Genomic DNA, 27488 nt, shown 5'->3' on the forward strand with positions numbered 1-27488 from the left:
CCGTATTTTATGTATTTCTTATGGGGAAAATTGATCCGCTTAACGTTGTTTCGTATAACATTGCGTTTTTAGGAACGTAACCTCGACGTTAAGTGAGGACTTACTGTACTGTGGAGGAGGTGGTTGTGGGGTAGTGAAGAATGTGTGGTTGTGGTGGAGTGGTTTGGTGTAGAGAGATGGTTGTGAGAGGGAAGTGTAGGAGTGGCTGGGGGTGGTGAAGTGGCGGGGTTGGTGAAGTGGCTGGAATAGCGAGGAGGAGGTCAAGATAGTGGGGATGTGATTGTGGTAGAGGAGAGGGTTTTGAATAAAAGATGGTGGAGTCAAGGCAAACAAGAAGAGAGAGTCACCTCAAAACCGACACCAGAACATACACAGAGAACAGACATGAGAACAGTATATGGAGTTACGCATTGAAGTATCACTCACTGAAGTTCTTTTTTCTTTCTTTGTATTACAGTTTGTACATTTATACAATTATTTGGTCACCATTGAACTATTGTTTTCTTGATTTTCACTGAACGTTTTTTTTTTTGTAACATACTGTATTGAGGTTCCTAACGTTCAAGAAATGCATTAGAAGAGCAGGAATCGGAGAGGAATGTATTTGACTAAAATTAAATTACGAGTCTCAAAGAGTTGGGAATCATACCTTTGAGTTTTACATCCAGTGAGAATCAAATGAGATGACCTTGAAGCATGAGATCTGAAGTTCATGAAGATTCAAATTGACTAGACTCCATTGACAATCATTGATTCTTTGAAGATAAGCCTCAGAATGGCCCAAGTCCTTCAAGTGAATAATGAGCTCTGGGAATGATGGATTTTGAAGCTGGCTGAGGGACAAGAGAGTTTGGAGATTAGTTGAAGATTCTTAAAGGATTTTTTCCCAGGTTGTGGATCGTATATGAATATCTTCGCTATCTGTCTGGGTATTCAAAGCCAGCAATTTCAGTGATGCAGGTAAAAATTTTCAGGAACAAGCGAGTCTTACTCTCTCTCACTCAAGAGTAATCCTGACGCAGTTGATATCATTGGAGACATTACTGCCAGAAGGTGGACCTCATTAATAATTTGTTGTGTCAGGTTGTGGATCATACTGGGCACTTTTCATCTCAGTGTATGGATCCTCAGGGACTTGATTAGGTTCAATGTGGCTCCTATAAGGAACTAATTTGTGCCTGGCCATAGGTCCTTCGAGAAAAGTCACTGCCAGACCATGGATCCTTGGAGACTAGTCACTGCTTGGCTATGGATCCTTGGACACTAGTCACTACCCAGCCATGGATCCTTGGACACTAGTCACTACCCAGCCATGGATCCTTGGAGACTTGTCACTGCCTGGTCATAGGTCCTTGGAGAGCAGTCACTACCTGGCCATGGTTCCTTGGAGATTAGTCACTGTCAGGCCATGGGTCCTTGGAGACTAGTCACTGCCAGGTCATGGATTCTTGGAGACTAGTCACTGCCAGGATGTGGATCGCACTGGATTAAACTGTCCTGAAGTATCGAACGCGTCGGTTAAGGAGGAGCAAGACAGCCTGGGTCAGGTTGGTGAGGAGTGAGACTGCCAATAGCAGCCCCAAGTAAGGGACCAGCCAGAAGTAGTAGAATCTGAAACATGAACCTTTAGTTTTTGCCAGTGTCCTTAACTTGTGTTATTACAGCAAAAATTTATCAAAATGACCAGTGGCTCATACAACAAGGACCAGGATGACTTATGGTATTATAAAAAAGATCGGAAAAACTAAGGACCAAGTTCACAAAGGGACCCCAAGAACCAACATGCCTACTGACTGATATGAGAAATTCAGTACAGTACAAACATTGACTTATGGTATTTGATCTGGGCTTAGGTGATGCGGGAGGCCCTGGAGTACCCACCTCTTGCTGAGGACACCCTCCAGATCAGTGCCCTGGTGCAGCTTGAGGAGGCTGAGGCCCAGTTGGAGCTGTGAGCCCTCCGTCACTGCCTTGGATTTGAGACATGCCACGTACGAACTGCTACCGGTGTCCATGCAGTCCTTGTGGTGGTACAGGTGAAAGAGGCTTGGGTCCGGCGCCCGGATCACCTGTAAAAGGGGATAAAGAGGGTGAGTGGGTGGAGTGGTGGTACAGGTGACAGTCTTTGTGGTAGTGGTGGTACAAGTGACAGTTTTTGTGGTGGTGGTGGTACAGGTGGAGTCTGGTGGAACAGCTGAAATATTTGTATCTATACACGACAGTTTACAGACTTAGATCAAGAACTTCACATCATGCCACTTTTACCTGAACATTGTTGGCCTGTATGCAATGGTGCTGGGAATGAGAGAGAGAAAGGTTCACCAATATTAAGACTTTTACTTACAATAACATCACAGTCATTCTACCATATCCATCCATTGCTCCCTCGCTTGACCATATCTCATTTACATCACATCACCCATTACCTTAATATTGGTGAGCTTGAGGAACTGCTGGTAGAGGGCCACGTCTTCACCGCCCCACGTGCGTATGTCTGGGAAGCCGCCCGAGACATGGTAGTCATCGCGGAACATACACGCCATCCCAAAACCGAATGTCCTCCAGAACCCAGACTGTTCATCCACTGCCAGCTGCTCATTCACCGGCGGCACTTTCTTGTCGAACAGTGGGTACACCAGCTTAGGGTTGTACAGTGAGAACACCACTGGGTAGTACACCTGTGTGATGGGGAGGAGGGTCAGTATGCACACCAGCAGGAAGTACTTCAGTGTCTATGTAAGGGAGGGGGGGGGGGCATGTGTACCACGCAAAAAGTACTTAAATGTAGTGAGGAAAGGAAAGTTGTTACGTACACCGGCTTAAGAGTTGTAGAGCGAGAACCTCATATCTTAGTGGTTTGTTTCAGTGACACCAGTTAAAACATAAATACAGTAAGCTTAAATGTATAGTATTGATATCGATTTGGGGACTTGTATCACAGAGTTCAAATTACATTTTCACTTCTGTTCTGTCTCTCGTTACTGTACTACTAAATTTTCCTACTATCTTATTTCTTATAACATGTTGTGTCTTTACACTCCATAAATTGTCATTATCATATTTTTTTCAATTTGATTAGTTCCTGCTCTAAAAAATTAATAGATTTCATGGTTTTTTGTTTAAATTAGTATCCAGAGCTTCACATCCAAGAGCAAGATTACAGTGATATTGAAGTTGATTTTTGACAATAACTCATTATTAACTTGATAATGACAATAGTGTATCAGAAGACTGAAAGTAATGATGATTTATAAACTCACAAATGGGAGACAAGTTAAATGATAATTGGGGATAAATGAATGTGTAGTTGTGTAACGTCCAAGCCAGATCGTGTCTGGGTAAAACGTGTATTTTCTCGACTCGCCTGATGACCCTTTTTGGTGTTGCTCCTGCAACGGCTAAAGAAATCAGAATGCATGAGGACATCGACGTCACAGAAGAAGAGGAGCTCCCCCATGTACTTGGAGTCCTTTTGCTGCGCCCCAATGTGGAGTCCGCGCCCTCTGGAGAAGTTCCTCTCCTCCAGGGGAATGAAGGACCACTTGAAGTTGGGGAGGGAGGAGAGGCGGCTGCTGGTGACTTCACGAGCCTCATCAAGGAAGTCGTCGGAGAAGTAAACGACGGTAAGGGAGAGGTTGTGATCGTAAGGGAGGACGTTCTTCACCAGGTGGTCTAGGAAGGTCGCATACTTGGCTACACGTCCCTTCAGCGTCACCACCATGTTCACCACCTGTGGGAGAAGAGTGAGATACACTTTCACAACTTGTGATGCAACAGAAAGTCACTCACTATCTTTGGCGTGAGAGAAAGAGAGACTTTATCACCTACTAAGGGATGAGAGAGTTTTTCAATAAATTCTTGAATAATAATCGTTTTTCGCAACTTATTATCCACTCTCATACCGAAACACTGATGTTTCCGGAGAAACTTTTACACTTTTCTGTAAAATAGTTGATTGGGTCACTTTACATTCACACTACGAGAATAAAAGTAATTTCAGTACAGGATGAACATTTCATAATTGTGTTTTTAATTCAAAGACGCCGTACCGATGTATCTGTAATCCCTCTTATATTCCCTGGTGTTGTATACTGTAGAGACAAAGACTAGTTTACATAGAAATGTTGTACTCTTGATGCAGAAATTTATAAACAATCTGAGCGTTGAACTATTAAACTATCAACTAAATTACCCGTGAACTTTGAAATTATGTGTAATCCAATAATTAAGTATAAGGTCCCGTCTATTCAGTACTGATCAGTGGAGGAGGACCCCTTCAATATGCAGCAAAATCTTTTTCTTGGATTCAGAGAAACGGGATTCTCTCTGATGATGAGAAGCCCAATGAACCGTTGTGCTTGTAAATGTGTGTAGAGAGAGAGATGTTTAATATTTCCCGTGGGTCTATGAGGTAACATCATTATCACACAGTAAACAAGAATAGCCAATACTCAGCCCAGAGGAGAGAACACAAGGTCAAGCTGTTTGTGTTATGATGGGATATAAACTATCTGCTAGCGACGAATACAAGGACGTTTGGTACACTACATAACACACACACAAAAGCTGAAAATGAGTCAAATAATTCTCAACCACTACAAACTAATTTCACAGTTTTAACAAATTTTCAACAAACTCTCAACCAACGCTAACTAATTTACACAACAAATTTGACTAGTTCTCAAAAACTTTCAGCCAATGCTAACTCATTTCTCAACAAACTTAACTAATTTCAACTCATCAACATACTCAAGTCTTAACTATTGCTAACTAATTTCACAACAAACTTAACTAATTCTCAATACGCTCACTCAAATCTCAACTAATGATAACTAATAATTTCACAACAAACTCAACTAATCCTCACCGTCTTCTGGTCGACTGTGATGGAGCGGAGGACCTTGGTAGCTTCCAGTTTTTGGAAGAGAGTGACTCGGCTAGTGACGTCAGAAGCTTCGTCCTTGTATATTAAGTCATACTCGACGCCGTCAGGTAGCCACCGGTACCTGGAAGTGGATAAGTGGTGTGGTTAGTGGCGGTGGAGGAAGGGGATAGTTGTTGTGGTGGAGGAAGGGGTGTTAGTGGTTGTGGTGGAGGAAGGGAGTAGTGGTTGTGGTGGAGGAAGGGAGTAGTGGTTATGGTGGAGGAAGGGGATAATGGTTTTGGTGAAGGAAGGGGGTAGTGATTATGGTGGAGGAAGGGGATAATGGTTTTGGTGAAGGAAGGGGGTAGTGATTATGGTGGAGGAAGGGTAGTAGTTATTGTGTGTGTTAGTGGTCGTGGAGTAAAGGGTGATGATTAATTGATTGTGGTTATTACAGTACATCTCTGATGATGAAAGAGAGAGAGATCACCTTTCTAGTGTTGTACGGTACTCTCTCTCTCTCTCTCTCTCTCTCTCTCTTTGGCACGACACTCGAGGTAAGCGAGTATTGCAATTATATACACGTGATAAAGGCTAACATGATTCCTGGGTTGGTCGACGTGCCACACTCCCAACGAATCACTAGACACGTGCCACTATACCTACGAATCACTAGACATCCGTACCACTATACCTACGAATTACTAGACACGTACCACTATACCTACGAACCGTTATTTTGTGCGTGTCATTGTACCTATGCACCGCTGAGGGACTGAGGTAGGCTTATTTCCCAGTCTCTATTAGTAGGGACAATATGCTCCTCTTTTCCTCCCCTCTACCTCGCACCCCACTGTTGTATATATATAAACAGAAGACCTTAATTCACCGGACGCCACGCACGCACACGCACGCACACACCTACAAAAGGCCGCCATTTGAATTATACCGTGTTACTACCTGTTATATGTCTTACCTATCGACTGTTATTTGTTTTGGCTTTCGTAAACTAACTTGAATTTCCTTTTACCGATTCCCTTCAAGTTTGGGAATACTGTTACTAATATGAAACAGGCTATCCTAACCTGACCTTTATTCAACTTAATTGTATCAAATCTTCTTCACATCCCGTTACGTTCTGCCTGGGTGCCAATAACAGACAAATGAGAATGTAAATGCCACTTTTGTTAAATCATTCTAACTTTTTTTTTAGCTGGTTGTCTTTGGTGTACATCATATGAAACGTTTTTAAGGTTTAACAACTGACTAAGGTTGGGTTGGGTTGAGTTTGGTTAGGTTATGTTGGGTTAGATTAGTTAAGAGTTAGATTAGTTTGAGTTGGGTTGGGTTGGGTTAGATTAGTTTGGGTTGGGGTAGGTTGAATTGGGTTAGGATTTTTTAAGTGTTCGTTATTTTCTGTTGCTCCCTATGTCATTTTAAAGCGTTCCAATATTCTTCCAAAATTATATTTATTTACTTTAAAGGGATATTTCTTAACTCTTCTAAAATATTGTTAATTTCCTTAACTACTTTCCATATGTTCTTAATTACTTTGAAACCACACTGCTTTCTAAACTCCAAACCCCCTTCTCATTTTGCCCACACAGTCACTATGTTATAAGTAGGTTTTTGGTGCGTCTTACCTGCCGCTGACGAAGGCGGTGTTGGGGTGGAGCTGCGTCAGGTAGTGTTTTGCGGCTTCTTTGGCTGAGGTGAGGAGGGCGTGCTCGTGCTGTGTGAGGAGGCGACCCGCAACACCTTCCGTCTGGAATGTGACCTCCGTGTCGAAGTACCGGAAGGACAGGCCATCGTTTCTGTGGAGGGGAGAGAGAGGCGTGAGGAAGGATGACTTGATAAGTTGTGTACATCTGTTGTGAGGGAGGTGGTTGACAAAGACGTATTCCATAGCAAATAACAGGAGTGCTCAGTCATCGTTTAATAAGTTCCTTTCCTGTTCAAAAACAAGATTAATAGTTTATTCTGGCATTTCCATCGTTCATTGCAGCCCATCTTCATAAAACCAAAGAATGACGATCATTCTAGAATTGTAATCGTTCACTTCGGCTCTGTCCAGTTATTTACCCAGCTCATATGTAGTGTATGTGTCTAAGCTGGACTATATGAACGTGCTGAAACTAAATGATAAACTAGGTGATTTTAGGTAGATAAATGGTCATATGGCAGCAAAGGGAACACAGGGCGCGAGAGAACTCAACTCCTTCATTATCATATATTTAGATAAAGTGTAGACTCTCCCTTATGTATACGATCATAAATAACTTTACTAGTCTGTCTGTTAGACTGACAGCAGACAGCTTCGCCACCCAAATCCACCACCCCCACCCACATCCACCACCCCCCACCCATCCACCCCCACCCATCCACCACACCCCACCCTCCACCACCCCCCACCCCATCCGCCACCCCCATCCACCCCACCCATCCACACCCCCACCCACATCTACCCCCACCCACATCCCCACCCACATCCTATTACAAATCCTACTACCCACATCCACCCCACCCACATCCACCACCCCCCACCTACATCCACCACTACCCATCCACCACCCCACCCACATCCACCACCTCCCCACCCAACATCCACCCTCCCTTATCCTAGCCCATCCACCCCCACCCATCCACACCCATCACCCCACCCACATCCACCACTCCCCACCCACATCCTACCCCCACCCATCCACCACCCCCACCCATCCACTCCCCTCCACCACCCCACCCCACATCCCACCCTCCCCACCCACATCCACCACTCCCCACCCACATCCCCTCCCCCATCCCACATCCACCCCCCACCCACATCCACCACTCCCCACCCACATCCACCACTCCCCACCCACATCCACCACTCCCACACACGAGAATTTACCTTCAGCCCCTCACAAGATTTGCCAAATAAACAACGCCTCGCGGCCCCACATAAGCAGGGGGTTCCCAATGATAAGTCCTTTATCCGCACGCCGACACATGACGTCACCTTGGGCTTGCTTACCTCTGCTGAGACCCGGAAGAAAATGTTAAATAAATGAGAGAAAAGAGAAAGATACAGAGGAGGAGAAGAAGACAAAAATAAAATAACAAGAATAAAAATAAGTACAAAAAGAAGAGAGGATGTATATGTAAAGATATAGATAGAATAAAAAGGAGGAAGAAGAATGGAAAAGGGGAAGAAGATAAATAAAGAAATGTAAATAAGAAAAACATTAGAAAAAATCAAGAAAACGAGAAGAGAGAAAATGTGATGAGAATAGGAACAAGAATGTCAGGGTTAGTCCAGGATGTATACGTGTGTGTGTGTGTGTGTAGAATATGTTGAAGACACAGGTCCCAATTCTGAAGCAGACGCGTATATCGAGACAGGTGCAGACGCTCACGCCGGGGATAGCATAAAAGCTCTCCTTGGCCTTGTGGGAAATAGTTACTGAGATAGAGGTGTTTTAAGAAGTCGCTGGCAGAGGAGGGGGAGAAGTAGATGCTTGTGGAGGAGAGGAAGGAGAAGCAGAAAAGGTAGAAATCGTCGCTTGCAGAGGATAAGAAGAAGGGGGGGGGGTTGATGTAACAAGAGGAGGAGAAGAGGGAGGGAGGGAAAAGAATGAAGAGGAGATACAGTAGGAGTGAGAAGAGAGTGAGGCAGGCAGGAACGGAAGGTGAGGCAGTAGGTAATAGGTACTCACAGTGTCTCGGTGGGGTGGGGGTAGTTGAGAGGCAGGGAGGAGTCGTCAGTGTAGCCCAGGTCCTCTTGTTGCTGCTGCTGGTCGGTGAAGGAGGTGCTGGTCGGGTCCCCACTCCACGGACCTCCGCCTGACACTGTCGAGGGAACATCAGTATTAAAAGTTTTCATAATGTGGATGCTGTAATGACTATGTACCGAAGATAATAGAATTAGTAGTTGCTTAATGTTGCGTTAGTGAGTTCATATGAAATAATTACTGCTGACGAACAATTACTGAAACCATTAAAGACAATTACTGCTAGCCATTAAAGCTAAAAACATGGTTAATTATCAACTGATTAATCTATGTATTTATTCAAATGTAATTATCATGTAGAATTTTTGTGGGTGTCACAGATGGTGAAGGTGCCCTTGTTGCCCTGACCCGCCTCAAAACATTGATGGTTTTCTCCCGGGTTTAGTATCAATATTTATTAGCCATTCGTATGTTTATATTACTGAGTAAAGCTAATTGTTTAATGATATGACACTGTCTGTCTTTGTCTGTCTATCAACATTTTAATGAGCGTAACAAATGAATTTCCATTCACTAATGACAATGATAAATACCACACCAGTGTTTTGCCATCAAGAACCTTATTGATTCTTGGGTCAGAGATCAAGATTATATTTATTGAAACTAGAACTTCTAAGCCGTAATACAAGTTCCTGTGTACCAATGAACATATTATTGAGGGAGTTAAGTTGTGCCAGGTCTAGTGAGGTCAGTATCTCACACAACTGTAACTTGTGTTAAGTAGAGAGCGGGTCGTGTGTCATTTGTTGACGAGTTTCCCAGACTGTCCAGTGGTGTGGTAATGACGTCATCAACGTGGTTTCCACCGTACACACTTAAAAGTTTTACAAATTACTGCAAAGTGAAGTCATGTACCATCGTGGTCTAAATATTATTGCACAGTTCAGTAATATAATGTGGAGACTTTGTTGGCTGAAAACATTTTAGATACATAATGTAGTTTCAACACAATGATTTGTTAATAAGGCTGGCGAACTGTGTTGCACCTGTGAGATCACTTTCACGCTCTTCAACTTCTAAACGACAGTATTGACAGTGACAGTCACAAACAAATCTGTATTTTCAGTCACCTTAACCAGTATAAACATTGACTCCTTTTGGCTGGGCCTGTGTTGTTAGAAGAAATTGTCTACACTTGATTTACAGTGATTTTATATCTGGCATTACTGCTAATGTGTGTGTGTGTGTGTGTGTATTACTTGGACTGTTGGCTAGTGTACAAGTGTTCGGGTCAAGGCCGGGGACACAATGAGTTGGCAGGTGACCCAGCCCGTGTTTATTGTGGGCAGGCAGAAGCTCTTATCGATACATGATAGCCACAGATAGTTTAGCTTTAGGAGGATGGGTGAACAAACTGATGGTGAAATACACAAGAACGACGAGTGTGTACGCGTGCGCACACAAACCGTACTCACGTGGCCAGGTGCCCGTGGCGACGTACAAGAAACAGAAGCAGGCAGCAAGGACGACTCCACAGCAGGGACCCTTCTTCATCCTGGCCAACATGACCCCGCACCTCCACCGCTTCTCCTCCTCCTCCTCAAGCTTCTACTAGTCACTTGTACTAGTCCAGATCCTAGAAGCCAGTCATCAGGGCTTACTCATGGCATAAAGTCACCTCGGGGTACTGTTCAAAACCTCGGCGCTGGGGGGGGGGGGGTTCTTGGTGAGGATTAACAGGTTACTTTCGCCGTTGATTGGGGCTTGGAAAGAAAAAAAAATCTCGGGGCCCAGCGTAGGATTGGCAAGTTCTCAGGATCCAAGTCAGAACCCTGGATGTTACTTAGGACCAATGAAATATGTCGAACCGATGGCAGAACACAGGACACCCCCTTCAGAGAGCGAATGATGGAGAGGAGAAGCAGCAGCAACTGATCTGCGTGGTGGGAGTGGAGGAGGGGGAAGAGCGGATGTGTGTGTGTCGTCGAGATAACACCTTGTCCGAACTTTCTTGTCCAGTTTGTGGTTATTGGTCCAACGCCTCGCACACACACACACACACACACACATACATACACTGCAAAGGATAAAATAACACGAGTGAATATGGCTACACCTCTTAACTAGGAAAGTAAATTGTTAGTAAATAATGTGTTGAAAAAGTACTTCAATATTGTGGAGTTTTGCGTAGTCAAACCCCAAGGGATTCTATCAAATGTATCAAACTAAAACACGAAAAAAGATTGGACCACTACAGTCAGATACCGGCGAGCTAACTGATAACGACGGAGAAATGAGCAATAATCTGAATAAATATTTTTCAACAGTTTTTACCACCGAAAATTTAAACATGATAACCGAGGTACCGACTCTATACAGAGATAGTGACGAAAATAAATTAAGCTCGTTAGCCGCTTGGGCGATCGGTCACGTCTCTGTTACGCACTGTTGGCAAGTACTGGGCATGTACTGTGACCCCTTGTGGGGCGGACGTCCATCTACTCTACAGTCCATCCACAAAAGGCCTGTCGCCTCTCCTGAACCACGAACCCCGAGATTCAGATTCGTGAACCCGAAGCAGTAGGCACTGATGCATTTTCTATCTATAAATACCTCAGTTTCACTAGTCTGAATCTTGGGGTTTGTTGTTCAGGAGGAGATAGTACTAGATAACCATTCAATTAGTCGGTTATATTAGAGTATAACTTACAATAGGATCAAGTAGTGAATAGTTCGGTTATAATGGAATAATTAAGCAGTGACAACCCAATTACTGAATTAAGGGTATCCAAGGGAAGAAGTATTGATCTATTAACACCTTCCTTTGGCTGTCCTAATCCACTTACTGTTCACCATTGTTTATATACTTGCTGAACCGATGTGAACTTGTATGTCAATTTTATCAATCTATCTATCTACGTGTACAACAACATCCACACGACCGTAAAACAAGACGCATTACGTTCATGAAGACGAATGAGGGGGAACTTTTACGGGGGGAATAGTGAAGAAAGAGGCCTTGTGATGGATGGATGCCAGTTAGAGAGAGAAAGAAAGAAAGAAAGAAAGGAGGGAATGGATGGGTGGTGAAACATGAGATAGCCAGCTGTTTCGTGGAGGGTAGTGGAGGGAGTAAGGGAGGCAGGGATATGAAATGCTTGTTGGGGGTTAGTGTTTGTATGTAAAGTAAGTCAATAATGTGGCAATCATTGTGACCCACATAACCAGAACTTCTGCCTTACACCGTTAAGTCGAATCAAGAGCAAAATTTTCTAATTACAATCTTCACACTAAAAGAAACACTACGGGAAGGACAGAGATGAAGTTACATTGTCGTAAGGAAAAACAAAAACAAATAAGACACAGTAGAGGATTGTAGTAAAGAAAAAATACAACAAAAGAGCATCGACTATAAAAAATTCAATAGGGAAGACATGACACACTTCCACATCTCATCCCCCAAAACGAGTTAAATCTCTATAATCTTGGTCCATTGATTAACAGTCCCCTTCACTAGTGCGTTTACAGGGCTCATCATATAAACATTCCACAAATCATTATCTTTGAGATATTTGTTTTAATATTGTTTTAATTTGATTCCATAGTATGTTTACAAATGCAAGTTTCCTTCTGTCGAATGTAACCAAACACAGGGCTGCCACACTGCACAAAACCTGACGAGCCCCTGTAAACGCAATAGTGAAGGGGAAGAGCCATCACCACAACTACCCTCCCTCGGTAGGTGCTGTGTAGGAGAGGATGATAATAACATTAGTTTAGGTTATCAGTCGACGGATCACCATCCGTCGACTGATAACCTAAATATGACCGTATGTAAATATGACCGTATGGACGTATCTCTTATCTACCGGTTGTTTGTTGGATTTGCGCTGGCAGAAGACACAGGTGTTTATATCCGTGTTGCGTAATTGTCATAATCTTATCATCACTGACACAAAATGGAACGCGAGATGTATTATTTCTCGTGTTGGCGCTGAAGACCATTAAGTACTGCTGGTTAATGTGTCTCGTGTGTGTGTGTGTGTAACAGTTGTGATATGAGAATTGGGTGGTCCGCTAATGTGAAGGTGTGGTGAGTGGAGCAGTGCCAATTGTATTGTTGTGGTGTAATAATAATAATATTAATAACAACAACAGCTATAATAAGAGTAAAGAGCACAATGATGAATAAAAAAGTATACATATAAATAAATGCATAAAAAAGAGTATACATGAGAGACAAAGAAACAAACACTGCTACCTTAAATATACTGAAGCACTTATCATTAATCTCCTTCACTGTGATATAATAATGGGAGTATTTTTATTACGCTATTTAAGGAACAATTTTGATCATTACATCAATACGTCCCCTGTGTTCCCCACCCCGTTCACACACACACACACACACACACACACCCTTTGTTCCCTGGTGTTAGTGGGTGACGCCTTGCTGAGTGTTTTTTGTTTGAGAAGTGACTTATCTGTCTGTCTGTCTGTCTGTGAGGTTGATGTGTGACGTGAGGGTGTGGTAAGACGTCTGATATGAATCATTGCCTATATAATGAGACTCTGCTTATCTTGCATGTTTGAGACGACCTTTGAGAGACACAGTACATTGCCTCTCTATGGGGGACAGTAATCAACACAGACTCATGACATAATAGGTATGGTAAAGATCTTTTGAGTTGGTCACGCTCTCTCTCTCTCTCTCTCTCTCTCTCTCTCTCTCTCTCTATCTCTCTCTCTCTCCAATTACTTATCGTTCACTGCGACGTTTCCCTTTTAATCCCTTGAGTACGATGGGTGTAAGGTCCTCGTACTCAAGGGGTTAATGCCATCGTACACAAGGGATAAGCGAGTCAAATTATAATCAACTCTTACGTTTCAGTCTTATCACACACACTCATAATCGACTCCCCTTGTGCCTTTTAGGCGTCACAGCACATCTCCGGTACCTTCTTAGTGTGGCCATAATCAACTTTGATCGACAGTCGATCTATGGATTCAACAACCTCCCCCACCCATCCATATCCCCAGCACATCTCTGGTACCGTCTTAGTGTGGCCATAATCAACTTGACTTACCCCCTCCCTTCCCAGATCCCCAGCGCATCTCTTAGCGTAGCCATACCGCAGCAGGCAGCCCTAGCGTATAGCGCCACAAGAGAGCTACACATACCTTGCCTCGCAGTCCTTACCCCCATCCGATTAAAGGCCAGGAATATCACGCAGACCCACTAAGACGCTGCCAACTGTTTTTTGCTGTTCAGACTGTCTCTTAAGCAGATGACGACGGTAATCTCTCTCTCTCTCTCTCTCAGTTCCGTTCTTCACGTGCTTTCTTAGTCTGTGCCACATCTCAAGTGTTTGGGGTATGCGATTGAAACTTGGTGTGTGTATGTGTTTAATTACGAAAGCACACACACACACACACACACACACACACACACACCTACCTGTTTGCCATATTTTCCAACTGGCCATTTTAATGATCAGCAAAAGCAGAGGTTGGGTGGTCAGAGTTTGCACCAGGTGTCGTACACACTTGGTGACACTCACACCTGGTGTCATTACACACTTGGTTCACCTCATGACAGTCACAGTGTTGGGAAAAGCATAAGGTGCGTAACACATATCTTCAAACAATTTCAGGTGTAATCTTAAGTGAATAAACTTTAGCGGAGGTTTGGTAAATTTGCATATATATCTGTGGAAGTGAAAATTGGCTAAACGACCCGTGAATATACGAGAAGTTTGAGGTGACGATATGAAGGCTAGTGTACGGTTCATTATTTAGTCCTTAGTAATCCTTCTATCCCCAGTTGTTTCCTTCTTCTCTTTAGTCCACTTGGATGAAATATTGTCAAGGTCGTCCGTTGTTATCCGTCGTCGTCCGTCATTGAACCAACTACATATTCAACATTTTCCCAACTATTAAAGCAGCTCCCTTAGGCTTGAACCTCTACCATATAAAGCGGTTGTTAAGCGTAGAGTGTAAGGCCAGATATTATGGCCATACACTCCAACACTATATCCTCGACTGTGAGAAAATAAAACCTTTTAGGGACAGGTCCAAGCTTACTCTGTGTACAATGGCACGTCACTTTATCTCTGACGGCAAGATATGGCTGACGTATTACGACCCCTGTATATAGTACATAAATAAATACAGTAAACAATGTAATGGACATATTCTGTAATACAACTAATATATCCTAACCACTTTGTCACCTCTGCTGTGTAACCTTTTTTCTTTGTGCTAAGGCTTACAGGATTAGTACAGGGTGTACAATAAACTAGCTGTTGTCTGAGGCAAAGTTAAAATTCACTGTCACACACTACTGTACCTACCGCTACACACTGGTCCACACTAATGCACACACTACCGACCGACACCGCTACACATTGGCACACACTTCCTTCTCATAGACCAATTGTAAAAGTTGCCAACGAGTTTATTACGGGACATCCATACACAACGATACTCTGGTTCCGACATTTGCTTTCTGTGTTCCTTGTGTTATTTGTTACTTTTACGTTACCCCCTTTTCACTTGTATTACTTGTTACTTCTGTTATTTGTTACTCATGCTACTTGTGTTACTTTTACGTTACTTTTTACTTGTATAACCTTTATGCTACCTTTTAACTTGTGTTATTTGTTACTTAGATTAATCGTTACTCATGCTACTTGTGTTACTTTTACGTTACTTTTTTCACTCGTGTTACTTGTTACTTGTGTTACTTGCTGGTCGGAATAACAATAAACAGTACAGTCTATAACGGTGCCGAGTCCCACTGAAAATATAACATTCTCCGTTATATCGAGGCTCATTACAGTAAGACCTCTCTTTAACGGAGTATACCCGTTAGATTGATGTCTGTTAAAAGGGTAAAACACCAGCCAACAGACAAACACTCGATCATCAGAATATACCCACTACATACTGGCATACTATTTCACCTTAATATATATGTATCTTTAGTCACGACATACAAACATACTATTTTATCTTCATTTATGTATAAAATGTATTTTTCATCACAATATACAAACATACGATTCCGTAATGACTGACCTAGTGATTTACCCGACAAACGGAACTACTGTATCTTGACGTGCTTGTTACCGTCACCTCTTAATTAAGGATAATGTATTCTCTACTAATAACTAAGTAATGAAATTTATCTCTATACGCATAATATGATAATTTAAAAGCAATATTTCCTTCAGCTGTGTTATGTACTACAGTATACAGGGTGTCTCAAAAAATGGTTATACAAACTTCTCATTGGTTTCCATGAGAGAACTGTATAAAAAAATTGAGACATTTTCGAATTAAATTTTATCCATAATTATTATTTTGTCTCTTCACGTCATGTTTTGTTTACCTCATCACGTCATCTGTTTTGTTTACCTCATCACGTCATCTGTTTTGTTTACCTCTACACGTCATCTGTTTTGTTTACCTCATCACGTCATCTGTTTTGTTTACCTCTTCACGTCATCTGTTTTGTTTACCTCATCACGTCATCTGTTTTGTTTACCTCATCACGTCATCTGTTTTGTTTACCTCATCACGTCATCTCTTCTGGAGGCTGTCAAATAGTTCACATGTGGAAAAGGAGAAGAGGGTGCGAGGGAATGGAGAGAAGGAGGGGATGGGAGGGGTTAAGGGGGGAGGGTAGAGAGGGAGGGTAGAAAGTGAATGGGGTCGGAAGAGGAAGAGAAGGGGTAGGGAGGGGGCAGATCGGAAATCCTGCACTGTATTGTATTGTAATGGTCTAATTATTACCTTTGTCCCCCCTGGTGTGTGTGTGTGTAGACGTGATTTGCATAAGCCCAGTAAGACAAAAATAAATATCTGTATAATATTATCATCTAGTGTCCAAAACATTAAACCGATCACCTGAAGATTATCTCCCTCCCCCCCCCAAGCTTATCAAAACCTTATGATTAACCACCTTAACGTTAATCAAACCTATAACGTTAATCTCACCTGGGTCACGTTAGATTGAGGTTAGGTTAGGTTAAGCACACACCAAGAGGTTATTACCGTGTCCAGGTATTCCCCAAAGGACTGACCTCTTACCTGTGGTCTAGTTTAGGTTTAGCGAATCATCACTCCAAGGGGCAGGAAGATTTATCGAGGAATTGTTTTTGTTTTGTTTTTAGGAACACACACACACACACACACACACACACACACACTTATCTCAAGCTGTTGTTAGGAGTTATTTTTATTAGTGTGTTGTGTCTGTCCTATAATCCCTGTTGGGGCTTCAGGAACAGTTGTCTGTAGGTTAATGTGATTGGGTTTTGTACTGTGTGTGTGTGTGTGTGTGTGTGTGTGTGTGTGTTATTATATACTGTACGTGGATCTACTTTCTTCTTATTATTATTATTACCCTCTCTCTTCCCATCTCTTCTTCGTCTTTTCCACTTCCCTCCTTACCTCTCACCCTCCCTATTCTTTTACATCTGTTCCCTCCTCTTCCTTCCTTCCTGCTCTCGTTCCCCTCCTAGTGCCTGGCTCCCCTCACACTGCCTCTCCCCCGACACTGCCTCTCCCCCTGACACTGTCTCTCCCCCCCCCTGACACTGTCTCGCCTCCCTGACACTGCCTCCCCCACCACCACACCAGTTCGATATTGTCATTATCCCCAAACTACCGGCAAAATGAGAATCACATTAGCCAGTCAATATTAATTAACTCAACTGGGTCTGGCTGGCGTGTGTTACGGTGCGTTAGTTCACTTTAGCTAGCGTTAATTCGCATCTACCTGGGCGGCTTAATAGCATCCCCCCTCCTCCCCACCTCCCTACTCAGTTTATTTCACCTGATGATTAAAAACACTGACGTTACCTGGGCGGGTTAGGTTAGATTACGTTAGGTTAGGTTATTTTGTTTTGTTAGGTTTGGTTAGATTAGGTTATGTTAGGATAGATTCCGTTACGTTAGGTTTGGTTAGATTACGTTAGGTTCTGGTCCAGTCTCTTACCCAAACATACCACCAGGGTGTTACTTTAAATGCCTACAGTCTCAAACTTCAACAGACACCATTTTTTTCTCATATGTATTACAGAAATTCCTATAAAATATACTTCCTTTTCTGTTATAAGCGTTTCATATTTTTCTCCACGTTGCTGAAGATATGAGGATAATATATTTATTGAAGGCCCCGCGGTAAACGTACCTATAAGATGGCTTTAAGAATCTATTTCACCGCTTCTCATCACAGCTGGTAACTCTGGGGGTTGGCAGATGGTGTTGGATTTTTGTTGTGGAGAGGAATTAATGTGGTGTGGGTTTTTTGTCAGATGTGTTGTGGTTGACAGATGGTGTTGTGGTTGACAGATGGGGTTGTGTTTGACAGATGGTGTTGTGGTTGACAGATGGGGTTGTGGTTGACAGATGGGGTTGTGTTTGACAGATGGTGTTGTGGTTGACAGATGGGGTTGTGGTTGACAGATGGTGTTGTGGTTGACAGATGTTATTATGATTTCTGACAGCTGGTATTAAATTTTGTTGTATCCATTTTGTTCTTTTGTAATTACTTTATAAAACTCAACACATGTTTTTGTACACGTCATCTTGCTTCTAAATTAACATGAGACAAAATAACACACAACACGACGATATGCGCTGCTCAGCAGCAGCCACGTCAACTGTTATGTTGGCCCATACCAACTCCCTCCCCTGAACCCTCCTCCCCACCGGAATATCAACAAGTTCTCGCCAGAAGTTATTATTTCATTTGGGAAAGGAATGGAACCAGTGTTGAATAGTGGTGAACAGTGCTTAAGTCAGTGAAAAACAACTCGGCAGTTGAGTCTAGACCCCAAGCTAACCTTCACACAGTGAGGTCCCAGGTACCCAGTGATAATTCCCCTGAGACTCCACGATAGAGAAGCCTGGGACCACACCTCACCCACTTGAGTGAGTGAAGTCCTGTGACAACTGACCACGTGGTGTCCCCATGATGCCACGACACCACGTAGTGAATGAGTTGCTACAGCATCATGTGAAGTTCCTCATAACACCATCTGCGAGGAAATTACTACGCCATGTGATGCCCCTCATAACACCATCTGTGAGGGAATTACTACAGCACATCAGGCCCCTCATAACACCATCTGTGAGGGAATTACTACATCATCAGGCCCCTCATAACACCATCTGTGAGGTAACTACTACATCATCAGGCCCCTCGTAACACCATCTGTGAGGGAATTACTACACCACGTCAAGCCCCTCATAACACCATCTGTGAGGGAATTACTACATCATCAGGCCCCTCATACACCATCTGTGAGGTAACTACTACATCATTAGGCCCCTCATACACCATCTGTGAGGGAATTACTACACCACGTCAAGCCCCTCATAACACCACCTGTGAGGGAACTAGTACTCCACGTGATGCCCCTCATAACGCCATCTGTGAGGGAGTTACTACACTACGTGTCTGCTGTTCAACACCTACATTAATCTGTATGCTCACTGTATGTTCCTTCACCTTTCTCTAATGAAGGCAACACGACGATATATGACAACACGACGATATACGGCAACACGACGATATACTGCAACACGACGATATACGGCAACACGACGATATGCGGCAACACGACGATATATGGCAACACGACGAGGGGACAAAACACAACCACGATTCCTGGTTAAAGTTTCTCACCTTTAAAGCCAACAAGAGAGGTGGTGACAGGTTGTGTGGGTGGTTCGGGACGGTGGGTGGTTAGGTATGGTGGGTGGTTAGGGACGGTGGGTGGTTAGGGATGGTGTTTGTGTGGCCAGGAACGGTGTGGTGTGGCTAGGGTGTACTGTGGTGTGGTAGTGAAAGAGGAGGCTGTGTTGTGGTGAGTCTCTCCGGGTATACACGAGTATCACCCGGAGGCTCTTCAGTACAGTAGCTGTTTATACATATCTTTCATCTGTGTTGTATATGAATAACTATAGTCAATATGTTGTTACTTGTGTGTTGTTATTTGTGTGTTGTCACTTGTATGTTGTTACTTGCATGTTGTTACTTGTGTTAGCAGAGTGCCGTACGTAATATTGTTTCTCTCGTCTACAGAATGCGGTTAAGTAGCAGCTGTGTTATGGACGCTCCTGACCCCCTCCCCCCCATCCAGCCAGTCATGGCACCACGCCTTGTGAGTACGAATTTGCTGTTATGTATTTAATAGATAGATAGATGGATAGATATTCGGTAAGATTGTCGTGGGATTTCACATTGATTTAGAATGTATACGTAGACAGTACAGGTATACATTATACATAGAGTGTGAATATACAAACAAGACGTATAGATAGTGCAAGAATACAAATATACATATATAATGCAGGTACACAAACAATGTATACATGGACAGTGCAGGTAGACAGAAGTACAGGAATGCAAACAAGGTAGAAAATACGGGTATACAGTGGAGGAATAACGTGTCCAGATTTAGTCATTAGATTAAAATGCTGTGACGACGGTACACAGGTAGTAGGTAGGAGGCTACATGTATGAAACACTAACACCATAATTACTAATAACTTACATGTGTGTGTGCTTACGTGTATGTGTGTGTGTGTATCTTCCTTATTTTGGTTGTTTATCAGTCTTACACACACACACACACACACACACAAGCGAACGAACGAGCAATCATTCATTACGGACATACCAGAAAATTATAATACCCCTCCCTCCCTCCTTCTCCCCACCCCCCTCTCTTTCATCTCCCCTTCCTCCCCTCCCCCAATCAACGAAGAAATGACAGATGCCTAAAAGGGGGGAGGTCCTGAAGGGAGGGGGGGGGAGGAGAAAGAGGATAGGGTTGCAGAGGGGAGGGGGTAGGGGGAAAGTATTGAAGGGGGTAGGGGGAGAGGGGGGATTGAAAATAGTCACGGATAAGGGCGCTTCACTATCCCTCTATCCTGCAGCGTTTACGGTTTTAGCTTCTCGTGAAATCACCTATTGTCGCACGGTGATTCACAACAAAGACTGGATGTGTTAGGTTAGGTTGGGTTGGGCTGGTTTGGTTTGGCCTGGTTTGGTTTGGCCTGGTTTGGTTTGGCCTGGTTTGGTTTGGCTTGGCTTGGTTTGGTTTGGCCTGGTTTGGTTTGGTTAGGTTAGGGCGAGTAAACGAGTACTGTATGTTGAAGACGTACGGGAAAGCATAATTTATACAATACATAAAATTATATCCGTCACCTCAAGGCTTCGGTTAACAAGAAACAGTAAATAATCAACTTACCTGAGATGTGACGGAGGGATGTGGTCAGATGGTGGAAGTGTGGTGTGACGGAGGGATGTGGTCTGCTGGCGGTAGTATGGTGTGAAGAAGCGATGTGATCTGCTGGTGTTAGTGACGAAGGGATGTGGTCAGTTGGTGGTAGTGTGGTGTGACGGAGGTATGTGGTCTGCTGGTGGTAGTGTGATGTGACGGAGGGATGTGGTCTGCTGGCGCTATACTGTGATGTGACTCACAGTCTGGTCACGCCACACCTCCACTTCCTTAACTGCTCTCTTGAGTAATCTAGGTGTCTTCCGCTGGTCATAGGATCGAGGTACAGTATTGCTAGATCACATTCAGGGTATTTCAAGTCAGTGTTATCAGATCAAATCGACAGATCACTTTATTACCTGACTGTTGTCGAAGCAGTATTACCACATCCCACACATGGGGTCACTTTAAAACCAATCTATTCACTGTTGACTATCGAAACATCCTTTTTAGTTCTGAATTTGGATCAATATGGTAACACTACACACAAATGACTCCCATTATTATTAAGTTTTCTTCATCCTGGAGTTAATATATTTCACTTTATATATGGAACTCGTGCCAACATCACCGGGTCAGGTCACTCCTTCACTCGTAATATAAACTCAGATTATCCTTTACTTTTCACTTAGGAATTGATCCATGTGAATTTTGTTTGTTTTCCTCTTATGGTAGAGACTTGGAGGGTGTTTTCAGTCGTGTGTGGGCCATGTTGGTGTCTCTGGCTCGTCCACACGGCGGCCTCTCTGGAGTCTTGTCTACCTGGGAATGGAAAAACAAAAAACAACATATAGTGGGATTAGATTATTGTAGGTAACTGATACTTTAAGGATTATTATTATTATTATTATTATTATTATTATTGTTGTTGTTCTCTCGTTTAGGCTATTGTAGATGGTGTGTGTGTGTTGTGTGTTGGTGGGTGCGGTAGCGTTAAGTTAGTGATGATGTGCACGCTGTACTTGTTACTGCCGCCGGCTAGCCCCTGTGGTGGAAGGGGAGAGCAGAGTGTGTAAGTCTCTCCCCTGCCGGTACACCATCACCAAGACCCTTCAGTGCCTCCTTCATGGCAACGCACGGTAAGTGAGTGTCTTGCGACCTCAGACACATTCTGTAAGGGACCTCGGAGCAGCAGTGGGCCCCAGAGGTACCAGGAGTTTCGATTGGCTTAACTGAAAGACTGGTGTCATGGCATATCCCTCTAACTAAAGGGCCACCAGCAGCAAGCCGTCCCCGCTCCTGTGTCTGTGCTGTCTCCACCAGGGCTACACTAAGTGTGTATTTCTGTAAAAGAGTGTCAAGGTCACACTGGGTCAAAGGTCAAGGTCACAGCAGACGTTCAGTGGTCATATGCGATCACTGTTTAGGGTCACAAGAGTGTATTGGTCGTTTACATCAGCCCAGCCACTTAAGAGTTCCACAACTATTATATATATTTGGAATTTCTTTATTTCTACAAAACTATATACACAGGTTCTGAGTTTGGGAGAGAAGGAATATAATACAAATGGTGCTGTTACAACAAGTCAAGCAAGGGGTTAGGTCACGGGCTGGCGTATGTAACAAAAAAAATACATAGTGATACGCTACCATAATTTCTATCTCTCTACCCTTACCGATCTCTCTATCTCTCTATGAATTTTAATTGACCCAACCTGTCTATTTAAGGTCTTCTCCGTACAGCTTTTATGGCATTTTTGGATGTTCTTTTATATGTTAAGGTAGGTTAGGTTAGGTTAGGTTAGGTGCACTTTTAACCTCTCCAGTAACAAGACCATCGAGACCAATGACTTAATTATAACCCTCGAGACCAGAGACCAATCTAAGACCCTTGAGATCAGAGACCAATCTAAGACCCTCGAGACCAATAATTTACCTCTCGCTGATTGTGTTTTTTATTTCCCCTAAACTTGTCGAGGAAGAAACTATCCAGACGATCAGTTCCCCATTACCGTAATGGCGGCCGTCCCCTGCAGCGAGATATTGGCTTTAACCTCTGATGTATGGGGGTGAGGGGTGTGTCTGTCACTCTTTCTCTTTTTCTATGTCTGTTTATGTCCCTATGTCTGTCTTTCTCTCTTTACCTATGTCTGTCTGTTCTTCTCTCTCTTTTTCTATCTGTCTCTCTATATGTCTGTCTGTCTGTCCTCTCTCTTTTTGTGGCTGTCCGTCTGTCTCTCTCTCTATATGTCTGTCTGTCTGTCTGTCCTTCTCTCTCTCTCCCCTGCAGCGAGATATCAGCTTTACCCGTCCGTCCGTTCATCCCAATCGCGCGTTTAGGGATTCAGGGGAAGTCTCGTTTTCAATTTAGGTGTTTATAAAGTCCCTTGGTGTTTGTGTTTACAGAGTCCCTTAATGTTTGTGTTTACAGAGTCCCTTAATGTTTGTGTTTACAGAGTCCCTTGATGTTTGTGTTTACAGAGTCCCTTAATGTTTGTGTTTACAGAGTCCCTTAATGTTTGTGTTTACAGAGTCCCTTAATGTTTGTGTTTACAGAGTCCCTTAATGTTTGTGTTTACAGAGTCCCTTGATGTTTGTGTTTACAGAGTCCCTTAATGTTTGTGTTTACAGAGTCCCTTAATGTTTGTGTTTACAGAGTCCCTTAATGTTTGTGTTTACAGAGTCCCTTAATGTTTGTGTTTACAGAGTCCCTTGATGTTTGTATTTACAAAGGGATTTTATACCACAAGTTACGACCATAAATAACAGCGGGAGTGGGGGAGGGAGGGAGGAAGGGGGGGGTGATTAAGAGGCGTGATGCTCTCCAATAACTCCCTGAAGTGTCGCTCCTGTGAGGGCTAGCGGGCGGCTGATAGGCTGGGATAGGGGGGGGGGTCTATAGGGAGGGAGGGTTGAAGGGAAGATGAGATGGGAGGGAAAATGGGATGAAAGGAAAGAATAAAGCTAATAAAGCTAAAATATTTATAATTGTCCTCACTATAGCCACAACAATATCACTTCCTCTCCCCCCTTTCTCTCCCCTCTCACTTGTTGATATTTGAAGTCTTCCGTACGCACAAACTGAGGACAACACGTGGCTCTTGTAATAGAAACATTGACGCCATCTGCAGGGGAAAAATCTGTATGTTTGTTTGTTTACATTTTACTGAGACATTTTTTGGCGTACAGTATTTTGGACTCGCTGTCTGTTATTGTGTGTGTGTGTGTGTGTGTGTGCTGAGGATGGGAGTAAAACTGTGTCCAGGATGTGTGTGTGTGTTTGATTTGGTGTTTGGATCTGTGAGATTATTTTCTGCTCTTGGTTTTCTATTACTATTCGTTGTTGTATGTTCTTCTTCAGTTATCTCTTCCTTCTCTTCTCTATGGTTAATCTGTTCCTACTCCTCCTTCTTCCACGTCAATTATCTCCATCTCTTCCTCCTCCTCTTCTCTAAGGGTAATCTACTTCTTGTTTCACTTAACTAGGCCTAACCTAACCTAACCCAACCTTAAGTGTTAGTTACAAGACTAGCGAGGTCATCCTAAAACTATATCTTGCGCTTGTGAGACCTCACTTGGTCACCGTACTACAGAATGGATATTGAAACCCTAGAAAGCAAACTAAGGAGGATGACAAGACTAATCCCGAGCATTAGGAACCTTGAGTACAAAGACAGGTTAAAGCATCTTAATTTCCACTCCCTCCAGAGACGTAGAGTGAGGGGCGATATGATCGAGGTGTATAAATGGAAGTCAGGGCTAAACAAAGGGGACATTACAAAGGTACTCACACCATCCAACCAGGAGCGAGCTCACAACATTGGTTTTAAATTAGACAAATTTAGATTTAGGCGCGAAATAGGTAAACACTGGTTTGGAAATAGAGTAGTGGATGAGTGGAACAAGTTACCAAACATCATCATTAACTCGAATACGCTGGATAGCTTCAAACAGGTTGGATGGATATATGATCAATAGGGCTTGGGTGTAAATGGGACTGCCGAGTATGAGCCAATAGGCCCGCTGCAGTTTCCTCCATTCTTATGTTAACCTAACCTAACCTAATCTTACCCTAACTTAATTGGCCTAGCCCTAACCTAACTCTAACCTAACCTAATCTAACTTAATCTAACATTAGCCCTCACCTAGCCTAACCTACCCCTAACTAACCGACCATACCCTTACTTAACCTACCTTAACCTTATCTAACGCTAACTAAATGTAACTTAACCTACCCTGACCTTATCTAACGCTAACTTAATGTCACCTAAACTACCCTAACCTAACTTACCTTAGTATAACCTTATCTAACCTAACTTAGCCAAACCTAACTTACTGTAAACTTAACCTAACCTAGCCATCCCAAATAGAGTTAGGGTGGTTAATCTTCAGGTGAAATAGGCTAGGGTGTAAGGGGTGTCTATTGTCTAATCTTAGGTGATCTAATTCATTATTACACACACGCTTGATAATGAGAACTGACCATGGAGAGAGAGAGAGAGAGAGAGAGAGAGAGAGAGAGAGAGAGAGAGAGAGAGAGAGAGAGAGAGAGAGAGAGAGAGAGGACACACACTCTGATAGGTAGTTTCCAGGATAGAAGTTGTGGTGTTGTAAATCTCACAGTGACAGGACCCAAGTCTCTCTTATCTGTCCTTAAGTCCCTGGGAAATGAACGCCCTATATCAGCATAACAGACTCCTCCTCCTCCTCCAATGGACTCACTATATTAGGCTTATGAGGACCTCCTCTTCTTCCTCCTCTTCCCCCTCCTACTCCGTACTCAGTTTATCAAGTCTACGATACCATCTTCCTCCTCTCATATCAATTTATGGAAGACTCCTCCTCCTCCTCCTCCACGAGGCCTGGCTACGCCCATGTATCGGCAGCGATCTCAGTGTGTCCTACAGCTTCCAGTGGACATGGTGGGTGGGAGGGACACGTGGGGTTGACAGGTAGGTGAAGGCCTATCACCTGGTAGAAGCCTCAGTTAAAACACACACACACACACACACACACACACACACACACACTACTCACCTTATTGACAGCTGCACAGAGTAATAACGTTGGTGGAGTGAGGAGGCGGCGGTGACGGTGACACAGAAGCAGCAGCATCCCTACTTTACCGTCTCCCTCACTCTCACACACACATACACATACACACACACACTCTCTCTCTCTCTCTCTCTTTTCCCCTCTCACCGCGCTTGGTTCTCTCGGTCTTCCCCTGTCACTCTCTCTCACCACGGACCTCTAGGACGCCACTGGGATCAATACTTTGCACAATCTGGCCAGGGGGGCGCTCATGACCACACACACGTAGGGAGTGGAGCTGGTGGCTGTGCGAGTCCTCCGGCAGGTTAGTCTGTGAACGACACACATGGTGGGCGGCAGGTCGAGCGCCACATGGCCGAACGCGACGCACTCACTAGAGGGACTGCCGAGTGTCGCCGCGGAGATGGTTCAACTGGCAGGGACTCAGTGAGGGAGGGAGGGAGGGAGTAGTGGTCCCTCTCCCTCCTTCCCTCCCGGTCCTCCTCCCCTCCCGGTCCTCCTCCCCTCCCAGCCCTCCTGCCTGGTGCTGCTGTCTTGCGCTGTGGCTTCGACGCCCCTCCCAGCGAACACCACCACCACCACCCCAGCGCTTACCGCCCGCCGCCTCACGCAAGGGAAACATCTACTCTGGCTGAGACGTCCACGGCTAGGTAGGGTGGTTAGGTGGAGAGAGAAGAGGAAGGGAGGGAAGGAGAACATTTAGTGGGGAGTAGGTAAGGAGGGAAGGGACGAAGAGAGGGGGGGGGAGGATGACGCGAGATGGGGAGTGAGGTGGGAAGGAAATGGGAGGAGTGAGGAAGGGAGGGAACAAATGTGGAGGGGAGGGAACAAATGAGGAGGGGAGGGAATAGATGAGGAGGCAATGGAAGGAGTGAGGAGGGAGGGAAGGAGTGAGGAGAAGAGGGAATAGATGAGGAGATGAGGAAATGGAGAGGAAGGGATACATGAAATCGGGAAATAGGTTATAAAGGAGGAAGGGGGGGGGGAGAGATGAGAGAGGAAGGAAGGGGAAAGGAGGAGAGAAGTAGATTGAGGAAAGATGTATCATAGGAGGGAGAGAAGTGGAGGAAGAAGAATGAATGGAAAGACACGAGAGAGAAAAAAGATATAAGAAAAGTGAATTATTATTATTATTATTAGTATAAGGTTCCATCAACTGTATCTCAAATAATGGTGATGATTGTGTATACGTGTGTGTATGTGTGTGTGTGTGTGTTGTCACGGGGTTGTGTGAGGTTGGTTAAGGCCGTAAGCAACCCAACCTCAATGTTTGTTGCGGGAAGATAAAGACCACGGGCGAGGTATGGGGCCAAGCTATGGTGCCCAGTAGGACAGTGCCACTGTTGTTTCAGCGTGATTTACAGCCGGGGCCACTATATTTACGCCAGTAGACCGTCGTAGTGGAGTGAATGGTTCAGTGGTGTAATTAAGCCCCTCATAAGTCATCCCATAGTAGTGTAGTGTAATTAAGTGTTGGGTCCCAGGGTCGACAAACGCCTTCTGTTGTGGCGTGAATGAGTCAATGACTTATTCATCCATGTAAATTATAAACCAGTACATGAAACCTTCCCAAATAAATGTAAGTGTAATTAATTATCTGTCCGTACCTGTGAGCTCTAT

General features: G+C 43.9%; 1 protein-coding gene across 1 annotated transcript; it reads right to left on the reverse strand.

Annotated features, from left to right (window-relative positions):
- Window positions 1-1344: 1344 nt before the first annotated feature.
- Window positions 1345-26289, reverse strand: LOC121857077 (chondroitin sulfate N-acetylgalactosaminyltransferase 1-like). The gene is made up of 10 exons (XM_042352929.1): window positions 25851-26289; window positions 20844-21635; window positions 10050-10651; window positions 8560-8692; window positions 6508-6678; window positions 4868-5006; window positions 3365-3730; window positions 2427-2678; window positions 1882-2069; window positions 1345-1611 (listed from the first exon to the last, which is right to left on the reverse strand). The coding sequence occupies exons 3-10, from the start codon at window positions 10138-10140 to the stop codon at window positions 1488-1490; spliced, it is 1464 nt and encodes a 487-aa protein (XP_042208863.1). The 5' UTR covers window positions 10141-10651; window positions 20844-21635; window positions 25851-26289; the 3' UTR covers window positions 1345-1487.
- Between the last annotated feature and the right edge of the window lie 1199 nt (window positions 26290-27488).

Source organism: Homarus americanus, unplaced genomic scaffold (assembly GCF_018991925.1).
Source record: "Homarus americanus isolate GMGI-L3 unplaced genomic scaffold, GMGI_Hamer_2.0 scaffold20465, whole genome shotgun sequence".
NCBI classification, from domain to species: Eukaryota; Metazoa; Arthropoda; class Malacostraca; order Decapoda; family Nephropidae; genus Homarus; species Homarus americanus.